The 15,077-nt window shown below is 47.4% G+C and overlaps 1 protein-coding gene across 1 annotated transcript in view; it reads right to left on the reverse strand.

Moving 5' to 3' along the window:
* Positions 1 to 3,577: 3,577 nt before the first annotated feature.
* The window catches only part of LOC132581014 (N-sulphoglucosamine sulphohydrolase-like), a 28,890-nt gene continuing 17,390 nt past the window's right edge, over positions 3,578 to 15,077 (reverse strand). The window contains exons 7-9 of the mRNA XM_060252033.1: positions 12,588 to 12,791; positions 10,812 to 11,515; positions 3,578 to 4,434 (exon numbers count right to left, since the gene is read on the reverse strand). Coding sequence (XP_060108016.1) covers positions 10,956 to 11,515; positions 12,588 to 12,791 — 764 coding nt within the window. The 3' untranslated portion in view covers positions 3,578 to 4,434; positions 10,812 to 10,955. The remainder of the gene's footprint in view (positions 4,435 to 10,811; positions 11,516 to 12,587; positions 12,792 to 15,077) is intronic.

Raw genomic sequence — 15,077 nt, forward strand, 5'->3', positions numbered from 1 at the left:
CTCCTTGAGCAACTTGGGAGATGTCAATACTGATTCTGATTTAAGTTAAAGGATGACTACGGCAAGTGCTAGCCCAGCCAGCTAGGAAAAGTTAATAAACAAGCTGTTCACATAGTGAACAGCAAAGAAGCAAATTATCAAACTTTTTGACCTGTTATAGCTAGATCATCTTTTGTACAGGCAAGAGGTCCTAGCAGGTTCATGTCCACTTAAAATGGTCAGATAATAAGTTATGTGAAGAACCTTTGCCTGAGACATTGGGCAGGCATAACCAGTCAGAGTAGAGAATACTGATGTTGATAGACCAGTTGTCTGACTCATTATAAGGCAAGGTCATATGTTTACCTCTCACAGCCTGCCATGGAGCACTAACTGTCTGTTTAGTAGGGGAGAATGTGGAGGAATTAATAAAGCTGCATAATTTATGAGTGGTGATAAACAGACAAGGGGTCTCAAGGAGGCCATGGTTGTACTGCTCTTAAAAAAAACCCCTTGGATCCTTTAGATGCAGCCAATTACTGCTCAGTTTCAAATCTATTGTTTCTGGGCAAGGTGACTGAGGGTGGTAGCTGATCAGCTCAAGGGCTTCCTCGATGATATATCGATGCTGGATCTATTTCAGTCCGGTTTCTGCCGCAGCCATGGGACAGAAGTAGTGCTGGTCATCATGATTATCTCTTTAGATAGCTGAATTGAGGCAGCTCAGAGCTGCTGTTGCTGCCTGACTTCACGCCAGAATTCAACACAGCCAGTTATGGTCTTTTGACTCAATGCCTTACCAATGCAGGAATGTGTGGAGTGGCCCTTCAATAGCTTTCCTCATTTCTCCATGGTTGGGGACAGAGAGTGAACGCTGGGTAAGGCTGTGTCCTATAAGCAACCTTTACTACATGGGGTCCCTCAGGGGGCACTCCTCTCCCCGATGTTATTTAATATCTATATGTGCCCCCTCACTCAGCTGGGAGGAATTTGGGTTTGGGTGCCATCAATATGTGATGACACCCAGCTATATCTGTTATTGGATGGCCAGCTGGCTATTGCCCCACAAAATCTGGCTGAGGGACTGGAGGCCATGGTGGCATGGTTAAAAAAGAGCAGACTGAGACTGAGCCTATCAAAGATGGAGGTTCTGTGGCAGGGTGCGTATGTGGTGCGATTGAAGTTCAGGGTTCCAAGTCTTTTGAGAGGGCACCATTGACACTGGTGCCATCCATCAAGAGTTTGGGTGTGAATTTGAATGCCTCTTTATTGATGGAGGCTTAAGTCATGCATATTACGAAGATATTTTTCTGTCTCCGCCAAGTTCTGGAGTTGGCTCCTTTCTTGTCACACCCTAACCTAGTCATGGTAATCTACACAATGGTCACCTCCAGATTTGATTACTGTAATTTGCTGTGTGCTGGACTGCCCTTGAGACTGACCCAGAAACTCTAGATGACCCAGTATGTGGAAGCATGAGCCCTGATGGGAATGTCATGGACATCATACATTCAACCTGTGTTGTGTCAGCTACACTGGTTCCCAATGGAGTACTGGGTCAAATTCAAGGTTTTGGTATTGACCTTTAAGGCCTCAAGCAGTCTGGGACCAACTTATCTACAGGACTGTCTTCTCTGGTATGTCCCCAGGACAGATTTATGCTCCACAAATAACAACCTACTGGTGATCCCTGGCCCTAAAGACATCTGGCTGTCTTCAACCAGGGCCTTTTTGGTCCAGGTGGTCTTTGGACCTGGTGGAAATCTCTGCCAAATATCACCAGGGCCCTTCAGGATCTTATGCAATTCTGCAGGGCATGTAAGGCAGAGATGTTCTGCCAGGCTTTTGGTTGAGGGCAACATTTTTTTCTCATTGTCTGGCACCTTCCCCCCTTCTGTATGTTTTGTTGGCGAGTTCCCTCCCTTAGCCTGGAAAATGGCCAGGCAGACCAGAATTGGGAGAGAAAATTTATAGGATGCCATCTTACTTTTTTTATTCTAGTTCTTAGTTTTTATCAATTTGTATATTAAATTTTAAATGGTTGTATATTTATTCTATGGCATCATGCATCACCCACAGCTTGGCACAAGTTGGGATAAGGCAATAAATTTATGATGTTGATATACTTAAAGTGAGAAATGTCCAAATTATCCCTACTATCGTGGCCAGTTTCAGTCCTATTTCATCATCTAGTTCAGCTTGAGAAGGAAGTAAGGTTGGCTAGGTGTTAGGGCTTCAGAGGAACTGGGATGGAGTCCGGGGCTGCCGTGCTCTCTGGCATTGCGTTTTTCAGTTCCCATTCCAGGAACACCCTCAGAGGCAGTTGCCTCTTCCATGGCCTCTTGGGAATTGTCTGGCCCTTCCTCCTTGGGCCAGCCTAATAAAGGATTTCCTGGAGCTGGGCAGACCATGGACTTCCTCAATGTCTTCTCTTTAGGGGCAGGCCCTTGGTTGGGATCTCCCTTCTCCTGCTGTGCCCTCTTGAGGTTTTAAGAGGCTGTTCTGTCTACCTAAGCGGCCCCGTGGCACAGAGTGTTAAAGCAGCAGTACTGTGGTCTAAACTCTCTGCTCACGACCTGAGTTCGATTCTGGAAGAAGCTGGATTCAGGTAACCGGCCCAAGGTTGAATCAGCTTTCCATCCTTCTGAGGTCAGTAAAATGAGTACCCAGTTTGCTGGGGGGAAAGTGTAAAAGACTGGGGAAGGCAATGGCAAACCACCCCGTAAAAAGTCTGCTGTGAAAGCGACGTCACCCCAGAGTCAGAAACGACTGGTGCTTGCATAGGGGACCTTTCCTTTCCTTCTGCCTACCTGCATGGTTTCCCGTGATGTATGAATTTATTCAATACATCGTTCAATATTGTTACAAGTTTAAGTCACATTGATTTTTCAGCATTTAAGATGTGGTAGCTTGTATCTCTTAAGACTTTACTTAAAATGAAATAATTTAATAAATATATTGCTAATATTAAGAAGGTACTCTTAAGATCTCATAGAATCAGAGTTGGAAGGGACCTCCAGGGTCAACTATTTCAACCCCCTGCACAATTCAGGAAATTCACAAATACCGCCCCCTAAATTCACAGGATCCTCATTGCTGTCAGGTGGCCATCTATCCTCTGTTTAAAAACCTCCAAGGAAGGAGAGCCCACCACCTCATGAGGAAGCCTGCTCCACTGAGGAACTGCTCTAACCATCAGGAAATTCTTCCTAATGTTGAGCTAGAAACCCTTTTGATTTAATTTCAACCCATTGGTTCTGGTCCTACCTTCTGGAGCCACAGAAAACAATTCCACAAATCTCACAAAGAATACCATTGCATATACATTATAATGTACAAATAGTGACTATTCTGTTTGGTCTTGTAGTCTCTTCAGATCCTTGTGACCGTGTGGTCTCTCCTTTACTGTACTGGGTATCCCAGAATCCCTTTGCCCATCAACCTCTGCTTCTAAAGAATTTTGTACTGTTAATATGCTATAGATGTGAACACCAGAGATTGTAGACAATGTACAGAAAGAAAACAACCAAGTTCTATAGTCTTTGTCTCTTGGTTCCATTTTCTTTGTATGTTATCAGTTTGTTTTTGGAGATCAAGCTTTAAAAAAATGTGTCAAATTTTATTTCATTTTGTAAAGCAGCATGTAAAGAGATGGCTCTACCTGAATTATAATGGCATTGAATTAAAATTCTTGGTATCATTTCATATATTTCCTGCTTCTTGTTGGTGTGCGCACCAGTGACTCTGAGCTACAACTCTGAGTTTTCACCTTCTCCCTAGAACAGGCAACCATCAGGAGCCATCAGCTGTTCTTGTTGCTGTTCCCATTTTCAGCAAAGGAATGACGCAGTGAAGCAGCCTGCTGAGAACCAGCGACATCAGCATTGTAACCACTTGCTTCCTCATTTGTTGACTCAGTGGTTTTAGCTACATGGTTGCTTAGTCTAGGATTCACTTCAATAGCCCAACTGAACTACATTGCTTTTAATATGGATCAGCTGTCTTATGTGCCTGTACCACCCCAGCTTGCAGACAAAGGACTGCTTGCTTTCAAGCATGCTGCCTTCTCTCCACCAGCTTTCCACATATGCAGAAATCTGAGGAGAGAATGCTTTCAAAATAATGTTCCCATGTATGTGTTCTAAGGTGGTGCAGACTGCTGTGAGAGGACGAAGAAGTGCTCCTGTGAAGTTTTGAGCTGGCTCTGTCCTTTTCAGATTCCTAGAAAGGCACTATTTTTGATAAACCACAGTCTGGATGGCCCATCTTCTACTGATCTAGATGGGGTAAGTGCTGCCTGCAGAATGTTCTGCTCCATCTGGCAGCTATCTTATCTCTTTGACAGCAAATATTTTGGAAAGGGTGTTCTGCCTGAGTTGGTGGATATATTTTAGTTCTTAGAACATCGGCTTCCCTTTCTGTGGGCAGAAGCCACACTCTGGCATTTGACAACAGCTCCATCTTCATCGTGGTCTCTGTGCAGTCCCACATATGGGTTTATCCGCCAGGATCGAGCCCATCTCGGAGAATTCAAAGCAATCCTTAGGCGTTATTTTTGGCGTGCCTTTCCCCTCGTCCCGGGGAGGGGGCAGCGACTGCGCATGCCCAGACGAGGGGGAGGCGGCCAACCCACTCCGTTTCTTCTTTACCGCCGTCCGGAAAACACCTATCTCGCTGATCTCCCGCTTCATTGCAGTCCTTTCACTCTGATCTTCGTTCCCGATTCCTCCTCTCTTCATTCTGGTATCGTAAAAAAAAAAAAATCTTTCTCTTTACTTCGTTTTTCGACCTCCTCTCCCCCCCCCTCTCTTTCCGGGCGGATGGAAGGGAAGGAAAAAGAAAAAATTACTTTCAAGTGGTGCGTTCGCTGTGCAGCGAAAATACCATCTACCGACGGGCATTCTCTTTGCCTTTTCTGCCTCGGGGAAGCACACCGAACAGAGTCTTGTGTGCACTGTAGCCAATTCGGCAAACAGGCGAGGAAGAACTGCGCGGCACGACTCAAAAGCCATTTGCTAGAGTCATCCCTACGCCCGCCAATGGCGCAAGCTTCAGTCTCGCAGTCCTCGCCGTCTTCCCAACTTCTTAAGGGAATGACTCAGCCGGTTGCTTCTGTGGCGCAGGCTCCCAGCAAGCATAAATCCGGCAAGCATCACAAAAAATCAGACGACGCCAAGAAACGGCACCGTACCGAGTCGACCCCGAGGGACCCGTCGATTTCGACTCCGAGCGACCCTTTGAATCCGAAGTCTCCCAAGAGGCAAAAACTCGGCCACAAGGCTCTTGAACCCGTCGCCACGATTCAACCTCCTCTCGAACCCGTCGTCACAATTCGGTCTCCTACACCTCAGCCTCCTACACCTCGGCCCTCCACAGCTGCTGCTGCCTCGACTCGGACCACCCCGGCTTCGAAATCCACCTTGACTCCGGCCATAACTCCACTGGAAATCGTATGCATTAGTTCGAGGTCTCCATCGGTGCACGAGTCGCTGCCAGACCAAATCCTAGGTACCGAGTCTCCGACTTCGATCAGGAGTCAACGCCTGATTCCCCTCGAGGACCGCTTCCGTGAGCTCCCTACGCTCCAGGAACCCCTCGACTCCGAGAGAACCTCCTAGACTCCGAGATGATAGATCCCGAAGTAGACGCAGGGACCACTATTATTATTACTCTCCTTCGAGGTCTAGATCTCCATCACCTCGCAGATACTATAGATACCCTAGATCACCTTCTCCCGGCTTCTACAGGCATCGCACCCGGGAGCACTCTCGGTCCCGCGAAGACTCCAGATTTCGAGAGAGGCCCTACTACAGGGATCACTCCCGCGAACGTGACCACCCTCGGTACCGAGAACGGTCTCCTCAGAGGCCCCACCATGATCACCATCAGTACCGTGATCACAGGCCTAAACTACCTTCTCCTATCAATCCGGCGCAACCTCCTAGACTCGAACCTCCTGCACCAGAGCAAGTTAGAAAAACTCCAGAAGTTGATACCATCGAGGAATCAGAGGCCGAGCAATCTGTATCATCCAATTCCTCAGCTTCGGACCTCCACTCTCCGGACTCAGACATTGCCAAGCCAGCAGACCTCTCACCATCTGAAGGGCCTAAGTCCTACCTGGACGGGCTATCTAACATGGCTACATCTCTTAATGTAAAACTGACAACAGACGTACCAACAGTCTCTGACGTAGTCTATGACCTGGTACATGCAGACCTCCCTACAGGATCATCCTTTCCCATGCTCCCAGTCCATCTAGAGACTTTAAAGGAAGCTTGGGACAAGCCAGCCACCGTACCCCCGACGTCCAAGAGAGTTGAGGCACTCTACAAGGTGCATGCGCCAGAGTCGAAGTTCCTCTTCAACCACCCGGCTCCCAACTCTATGATCGTCCACTCTTCCTCAAAATCTAAGCAGACGAGACACCCTGTTCCTCCTGAAAAGGAGGGCAAGAAACTAGACACCATTGGGAGAAAAATTTACTCCCTCACCACTGCCACTACCAAGATACATAATTATATGGCATATTTCTCTGCCTATGCCTACAACCTTACATCTCAACTGACTTCTCTGGTCACAGCCCTTCCAGAAGCTACCCAAAAGCAAGCCAACCATGCTCTACAGGAGCTCTCAAGAGTGACCAAACAACAAATTAACACTGCTCGCCATGCAGTCCAATGCTTCTCCAGGACCCTAGCTTCAGCCATCGCTCTCCGCAGACACGCCTGGCTCAGGTCTTCTTCTCTGCAGCCGGACATCAAATTCAAGATTGAAGATCTACCATTTGATGGCCTAGGCCTGTTTAATGCTACAACAGATGACATACTCACCAACGTCGATGATAGCAGAAAAAGAGCGAAGCGGCTAGGAGTCACCCAGACTCAATCCACATCCAAACAAAGACCTTGGAAACCTAATTATTTCAAACGCTCCAGATCTCCGCGCCAAAATGAGCCCTGGAGACGCAAGCCTACTCAGACCAAGCAGCCATTCCAACAGAGGGCACGCCCGGAGACCACGAAGAAAACTACACCGACCAATAAGCAGTCTCTTTGACTCCCCTGCTCCTCTCCCAATACCTCCTCGCTCGGACATCAGACTACAGCCGTTCTTCCACAACTGGGAAACCATAACATCCGACTCCTGGGTACTCTCAATCATTCTAAACGGGTACTCAATAGAGTTCAATTCGACCCCAACTCACCGCAGGTTCATCACTACTCCTCCGTCACCCCATCTTCTCCAGGAAGTAGCAACCTTGCTGGCCAAGGGGGCTATAGAACCAGTCCCCCCCCAATACCATCGCACCGGCTTCTACTCCCGCTACTTCCTTGTTCCGAAGAGGGACGGGGGCCTGCGCCCTATACTAGATCTCAGAAAACTCAACCACCATATTCATCACAAGAAGTTTCGGATGGTCACACTCCAATCCATCCTCCCGTTGATCCCAAAACAAGCTTGGATGGCCTCGATAGATAGGAAGAAGAAGAAGAAGAAGAAGAAGAAGAAGAAGAAGAAGAAGAAGAAGAAGAAGAAGAAGAAGAAGAAGAAGAAGAAGAAGAAGAAGAAGAAGAAGAAGAAGAAGAAGAAGAAGAAGAAGAAGAAGAAGAAGAAGAAGAAGAAGAAGAAGAAGAAGAAGAAGAAGAAGAAGAAGAAGAAGAAGAAGAAGAAGAAATTGGATTTATATCCCGCCCTCCACTCTGAAGAGTCTCAGAGCGGCTCACAATCTCCTTTACCTTCCTCCCCCACAACAGACACCCTGTGAGGTGGGTGGGGCTGGAGAGGGCTCTCACAGCAGCTGCCCTTTCAAGGACAACTTCTGCCAGAGCTATGGCTGACCCAAGGCCATGCTAGCAGGTGCAAGTGGAGGAGTGGGGAATCAATACTTTCATCTTTCCATCAGCCATCATCACAGGAGATTCCTCAGATTCGCCATAGGGGATCTACACTACCAATTCCGTGCTCTCCCTTTCGGCCTCTCTACAGCCCCGAGAGTATTCACGAAGTGCATGGCTGTGGTAGTAGCAATTCTGAGACAACAGCGCATCTCCATTTACCCATATATAGACGACTGGCTAGTCGTCTCCCATTCCAAGGAACAGCTTCAGTCCGATGTCTCCGCGACCCTGTCCCTCCTGGCCACTCTGGGCCTTCAAGTCAACACTTCCAAATCGCACCTAACCCCTACTCAATCCATTCAGTTTATAGGGGCTCATCTTTCGACTCTGTCCTGCAAGGCGTATCTACCAATAGACAGAGCTCAGCACATCATGCTTCTGGCCAGAGACATTATCCGACAGCGCTCCCAAACAGCTTTCATCTTTCAGAGGATGCTAGGTCTCATGGCCGCCTCTGTGCTCCTGTTTGCCAAACTACACATGCGTCCTCTTCAGCTGTGGTTCGTGAGGACTTTCCACCCTCAGCGCCAACATCAACTCACTGTGCTCACTATTCCATCGCACATCATTCCCTCTCTCAAATGGTGGACAGTACGCCATCACCTTCTCAAGGGGATGTCCTTTATTCAGACTCCTCCCTCGGTGATTGTCACTACGGATGCTTCAAAGTGGGGATGGGGAGCCCACTTAGGACAACTCACAGTACAAGGCCAGTGGACAGAATACGAACGCTCCCTTCACATAAATTGCCTGGAGTTGATGGCAGTCCACAGAGCCCTGAAATCTTTCCTTCCGTCGCTGCACAACAAACATGTCCAGGTCACGTCGGACAACATTGCGACTGTCTTCTACATAAACCGGCAGGGGGGCACTGCTTCCGTCAGACTCTGCAAGAGAGCTTTGAGTCTATGGCATTGGAGCATTGCCCACGGCATTTTCCTATCTGCAGTGCATCTACCCGAAGCCCAAAATATTCAGGCGGACACTCTCAGTCGACACCCCATCAACGATCACGAGTGGTCCATCAACCGTCGTTATCTCCTTCCGTTATTCCAGAAGTTCGGTGCACCGGACATAGATGCCTTTGCAACACCAGACAACACACAATGCCCACGGTTTTTCACGCGAGGCCAGCCGTCTCCACTGTCAGCAGGGGATGCCTTCCTTCAATCCTGGAGCGGCCCAATGCTGTACATGTTTCCACCAATTCCTCTCATTACGAGAGTATTGCAGAAAATCATGACGGACAGTGCAAACTGCATCTTAGTGTCTCCATGGTGGCCACGTCAACCGTGGTTCACCACTCTCCTCCTGCTATCCCACGGTCGTTTTCACCGCTTCCCACAAGCTCAGGACCTTCTCTCTCAGCAGAGGGGCAGGGTCCTCCATCACAACCCTACTCTCCTCCACCTTACAGCATGGAGAATCAATTCCTAACCTTCACGCCAGAGGTCCGTCATATGATCCTTAATGCTAGGAAACCTGCTACCAGGAAATCCTATGCCCTCAAATGGAGACGCTTCTCTAAATATGCTGAATTACATTCTTTTCGACCTGAGTCAGCCAATATCAATCAGATTTTGACTTACACCCTGACTCTCTCTAAGACCGGACTATCTCACTCCTCCCTGAAAGTACACCTGGCAGCTATCTCTGCATTCCATCCATGCATTGATGGCTCCACTGTATTCTCACACTCCGCCACCAAGGCCTTCCTGAAGGGAATCCTTCACCTCCACCCTCCAATCCGCAAAATACAACCTGCTTGGAGCCTATCCCTAGTCCTCAGTCAGTTGATGAAGCCACCATTTGAACCCATGGCTTCCATCTCTTTACACCTTCTGACGTGGAAAACTGCCCTTCTAGTGGCCGTTACTACTGGCAAACGAGCCAGCGACATCTGCGCTTTCAGGGCGGACCCTCCATACACTGTTTTCCATCATAACAAGGTAGTGCTACGCCCAGATCCCGCCTTCTTGCCTAAGGTGGTATCTCCTTTTCATCTAGGGAAACCTTCCGTCCTGCCTGCGTTCTTTCAAAACCCTACAGACGCGGCCCAACGAACTCTTCATCACCTAGACGTACGTAGAGCTCTGGCCTTCTACATCGACAGAACTAAACAGTTCCGACAAGACAATAGACTTTTTGTATCTTATGCTACCCATAATCAGGGTGCTAGAATCTCTACCCAAAGATTCTCCAAGTGGATTACATCCACCATATCTTTATGCTATGAACTGGCTAAGCAGCCCGTACCTGAGCACTTGCGAGCTCACTCCACCAGAGCGGTCGCAACATCAACAGCCTTCTGTAAGGGCGTTCCGATGGAGGACATTTGCGCTGCTGCGGTCTGGTCGTCCCCATCTACCTTCGCCTCGCACTACGCTCTCGACGTTCGTGCCCGGCGTGATACATCTTTTGGGCAGGCTGTGCTGAGATCGATCTTCGACTGAAGTCATCTGCGCCCTTTGTGAGTACAATTTATTCTACCTAATCTACTCTAACCTGCAGATCTTCTTTACAGATCCAGCACCCGCCTCCTGCAAGGTAGCTTGCCAGTCACCCATATGTGGGACTGCACAGAGACCACGATGAAGATGGACAGGTTTCTTACCTGTAACTGATGATCTTCGAGTGGTCATCTGTGCAGTCACACATACCCACCCAGCCTTCCCCGCTGCTGGACTTTTACATCATTGCATTTAATACACCTACCCGGCGGCGGGAAGAAACTGAGTGGGTTGGCCGCCTCCCCCTCATCTGGGCATGCGCAGTCGCTGCCCCCTCCCCGGGACGAGGGGAAAGGCGCGCCAAAAATAACGCCTAAGGATTGCTTTGAATTCTCCGAGATGGGCTCGATCCTGGCGGATAAACCCATATGTGTGACTGCACAGATGACCACTCGAAGATCATCAGTTACAGGTAAGAAACCTGTCCTTCCCCTAACTGCAACCTCATAAGTATTCAGTTGTACATACTGCAAAGTTTGCAAGTTAAAACAGAAGCCTGCTTTAGCTCTTTTCCTTCTGCTGTTGTTTTGCATGAGGAAGTCATAGCAACCACAAGAAACTCAAATCACAGTTCATTGTGGAGAGGCCGACACTGGGGGCTGGGCTTATCTTCCAGGACCCCGTCAGGCACACACACCCAGGGGTCATCCGTTTCCCACTGCCACTTCAGTAGAAGCCCCTGTAGCTCCTGGAGAGCCTGAGCATAGCGAGGGTCAGAAGCCAAGTTCCTGCTTTCAGTGGGGTCCGTGCTGTGATCATAGAGCTCCCAGCGTTCTCGGTAATAGTAGCTGTGCAATGTCTTGTTCCAGTGGGTGGGCTGCCCTTCCTGAGTCCTATTCAACAAGTCTTGGAATGTGGGTGAAACATAGAAATCTTGGTCAATGGGGAAGGACACGCGGTTCTGCAGGTTGTGGATAAAACGCAGGGAGCCACGCTGCACAGCTCTCATGGGGTAGTGCATAGTCACCTCGTGCAAGCTCTGGCTCGCAAAGACAGTTGCCCACGATGGCTCTGACAACAGGGCTGGCAGCAGGGACTTCCCTGTGAGTTGCACCCTCCGCTTCCCAAAGAGGCTGTAGCTGGGATATGGCACAGAGAACCAATCCAAAATGGTAGGGGTGATATCTGCAGAGGGAGGGAGAAGGGGAAAATATGATGCAGGAGGCAGGGCTGGAATCTTGCCAACAGGCATGGCCTGATAAGGAAGGCACTAAATTGGATACCTGGGGGGGGGGGGTCTCCTCAATGAAGCCCGTTACCCCATTCCAAGGACTTTTGCATAGGCCATTTCTTTGCCTGGAAAGTTATCTGTTGTTTGTGGATCTTCGGGAATACTGACCTATGAGCTGATTCTAATCAATGTTCCCTCTAAGCTGCAGAGTCTTGTGAACTAAAATTCTACTTTGTGAGCTACTGGTATTAACGTTGTGAGCTACTGGCATGAAAGTTGTGAGCTACTGCATAAATTCTTGTAAAAATGGCTCTGGGGCCATTTTTCCTGAGCTAATACAATGGCTCAGTGGTAGAGCATCTGCTTGGGAAGCAGAAGGTCCCAGGTTCAATCCCTGGCATCTCCAAAAAAAAGGGTCCAGGCAAATAGGTGTGAAAAACCCCAGCCTGAGACCCTGGAGAGCCGCTGCCCGTCTGAGAAGACAATACTGACTTTGATGGACCGAGGGTCTGATTCAGTATAAGGCAGCTTCATATGTTCATATGTTCAACGTGCGAGCTGGAGGCTAAAAATCTGTGAACTAGCTCATGCTAACTCAGCTTAGAGGTAGCACTGATTCCAACCCTGCGTCTTCTCCCTTATTGCCATTCAATGCTGCCTCACTATTCAATAAAACCTCCATACAAGAACAAGTACTTTGCTACTACTACCACTTAGGCTGCCCCCACCCACTGCATACTTCTCTCTCCTGCTGCTCATGAGAATGGGAAACACAGGCATCAGAGCCTGCACTGCCTTCCACAGAATCTAGCTTCTGAATGCAGCATACATCATCCCATTCAATCACTGTGGCAGCAAAGAGAACGTGATAGCATAAGGGAAAGGGAAGGAGCAGCTGTCCCACAAAGCCTGGAGCAAAATACCTTTCTGTTTGATTCCATAAAGGCCCTTGCATTCCCTATTATGCATTCTTTACTTCCCCACCCACAATGTAAATATACAAGTAAGTTTTTGAACAGCTCTTACCCAGAAGACTGGCATAGGCATTGCTGACCTGCCCCCAGCGTGCAGGATGTTCAGGGGAAGAGATGAGGAGGGGTTCAGCTGTGCCTGACCAATACAGGTTGGTTCTGCCACTGGGGAAGGGGATGCCGTTGTCTGATGTGTAGATCACAAGTGTATTGTTGCTGAAGCCAGCATTGTGCAGCTCCTCCAGGACAAGGCCAATACCTGCATGTCCCAGAATAAAAGAATCAGTGGTGCTTACTAAAGATCTTCTGGTTTACGCCCATTTGTACTATTTACCTTCCTCATATGGCAAGGAAAGACACCTTTGTCTTCAGAATCTCTGTCTCACTTGCAGACGGAATTTCACTGAACGTCCACACCATAAACACAGATGACAAAATAAATCTCTAGAATAATTGCCATTAACTGATTAGCTGTCACTAGCTAGCACTTCCACCTACATGGGGTAACACTGTTAACCATAAATGCTGGAACTAACAAAGCACCTTTTACCCCCCTCAAAGACATCCTACCTTCATGTTAACGCTGTACCTAAAGCCACATGAGCCTCCTCCTCAGTGGGGAGAGAGGGGTATAAATTGAACTAAACATAAACACAAACACTTTCTTGAAAGTGGAGATTTCAGGTTCCAGAAATGCACTTAAAGATCACTGCATGCCTGTATTTAACTCTCACTGAGGATAATTTTAATTTCCATCCTTTCCCTTAGAGCAGATGATTGCCCAAAACATCTGCTTTAGGTTTAACAGCTTAGGAGCAGTGTTCCCTCTAAGCTGAGTTAGTGTGAGCTAGCTTACAGATTTTTAGCCTCCAACTCACACATTTTTGTCTTAGCTCAGAAAGAATGACCCTAGAGCACACTAATGTATCCAGTAAAAAGGTAAAGGTAGTCCCCTGTGCAAGCACCAGTCGTTTTCGACTCTGGGGTGACGTTGCTTTCACAACGTTTTCATGGCAGACTTTCTATGGGGTTAGGGTTTGTAGAATCTTTCGGGATCAAGTGCCGTGTTCTACTGGAGAAAGTTTTCCTACCAGACGTTTCCTACCAGAAAGTCTCAGAACAACCAGCAAATTCCACAGAACAATCAGCACAGTCAACAACCATCTTTCTTATCTTCAAACCCCTTCCCACCCTCCCAGCAATTAACACGGAACAATGGTCACATTCAACAGCCAGTTTCCTTATCACTACCCTTCCAGGAAGCCCAACCAAACAATGGGCACATCCACAAACCAATTGCCCTTTCATCACACCCCCTCCAGCCTAGAAATAGCAGCTCTCCAGCAGCCCTGGCCCCACTCAATGCACAGCAGCCAAGAAGGTCTGAGCGCCTGCTCCGGCTGCAACGCCACTGAGGATGTTCTCCGCAGCTGAGAACGAAACGTCTGGTAGGAAAACTTTCTCCAGTAGAACACGGCACTTGATCCCGAAAGATTCTACAAACCCTAATGATGTTACCAGCCGTGAAAACCTGAAATCTTTTCTATGGGGTTGTTTGCTATTGCCTTCCCCAGTCATCTACACTTTCCCCCCAGCAAGCTGGGTACTCATTTTACCGACCTTGGAAGGATGGAAGGCTGAGTCAACCTTTTTTTTTTTTTTTTTTTTTTATGTCCAAAAACTTTTTTATTGAATTTAGTAAACATACAAATAAAGCAATCAATGACTGTATCTGCAATCATTCTTTGTGTATAAGCATAGCATACCAGTAGAAAACAGAATATATATATATACACAAAATACAAACAAAACAACACATACATACATTCACACATACATACATACTTGGCAGCTGAATTAAAAAATAAGTACTCTGTCCATATGTTAATTACATCAAATTAATAATGTCATAATATCTACCAGGAATACATGTACGCATCTGATCTACAGGACTAAAAGAAAATTTAAGAAATGGAAGCCACTTGTACATCAGAGAATCGTTACCTTCTGAATTATTTATATTGCATAAACTATCTGCTATCTTGTCCATAGCATAGACCTCCCAGATTTTAGCATACCAGGCTTTAACTGGAGGAATATTGGGAGATTTCCAAAATTGGGCTAACACCATTTTAGCAGCAGCTAGTAAAAGGGATATCAGGGATTTATTGAGAGAAGTAATAGAAATACCTTTCCAACAGTCAAGCAAAATGAGTTCCAATCTTAAGGGTAAACTATAGCCCGTGATATCCTTGATTTTTGCCACAATTACTGCCCAAAACGACTGCACCCTCGGGCAAGACCACCAGCAGTGTATAAATGTGCCCACCTCTCCACAATTTTTCCAACATTTGGAGGATTGATTTATCGCCATATGGCTTAATCTCTGAGGTGTTAAATACCACCGGAACAAAATTTTTTGAGTTTGTAATTGTATATTCAATGATTTTGAAACAAACGAAGGAGATGACCAGATTTGTTGCCAAACATCCTCCTGAAAATTAATTGAACTATTCCTTTGCCAAATTTCTTGATAGGATAACAA

The sequence above is a fragment of the Heteronotia binoei genome, chromosome 13, assembly GCF_032191835.1.
Source record: "Heteronotia binoei isolate CCM8104 ecotype False Entrance Well chromosome 13, APGP_CSIRO_Hbin_v1, whole genome shotgun sequence".
NCBI lineage: Eukaryota > Metazoa > Chordata > Lepidosauria > Squamata > Gekkonidae > Heteronotia > Heteronotia binoei.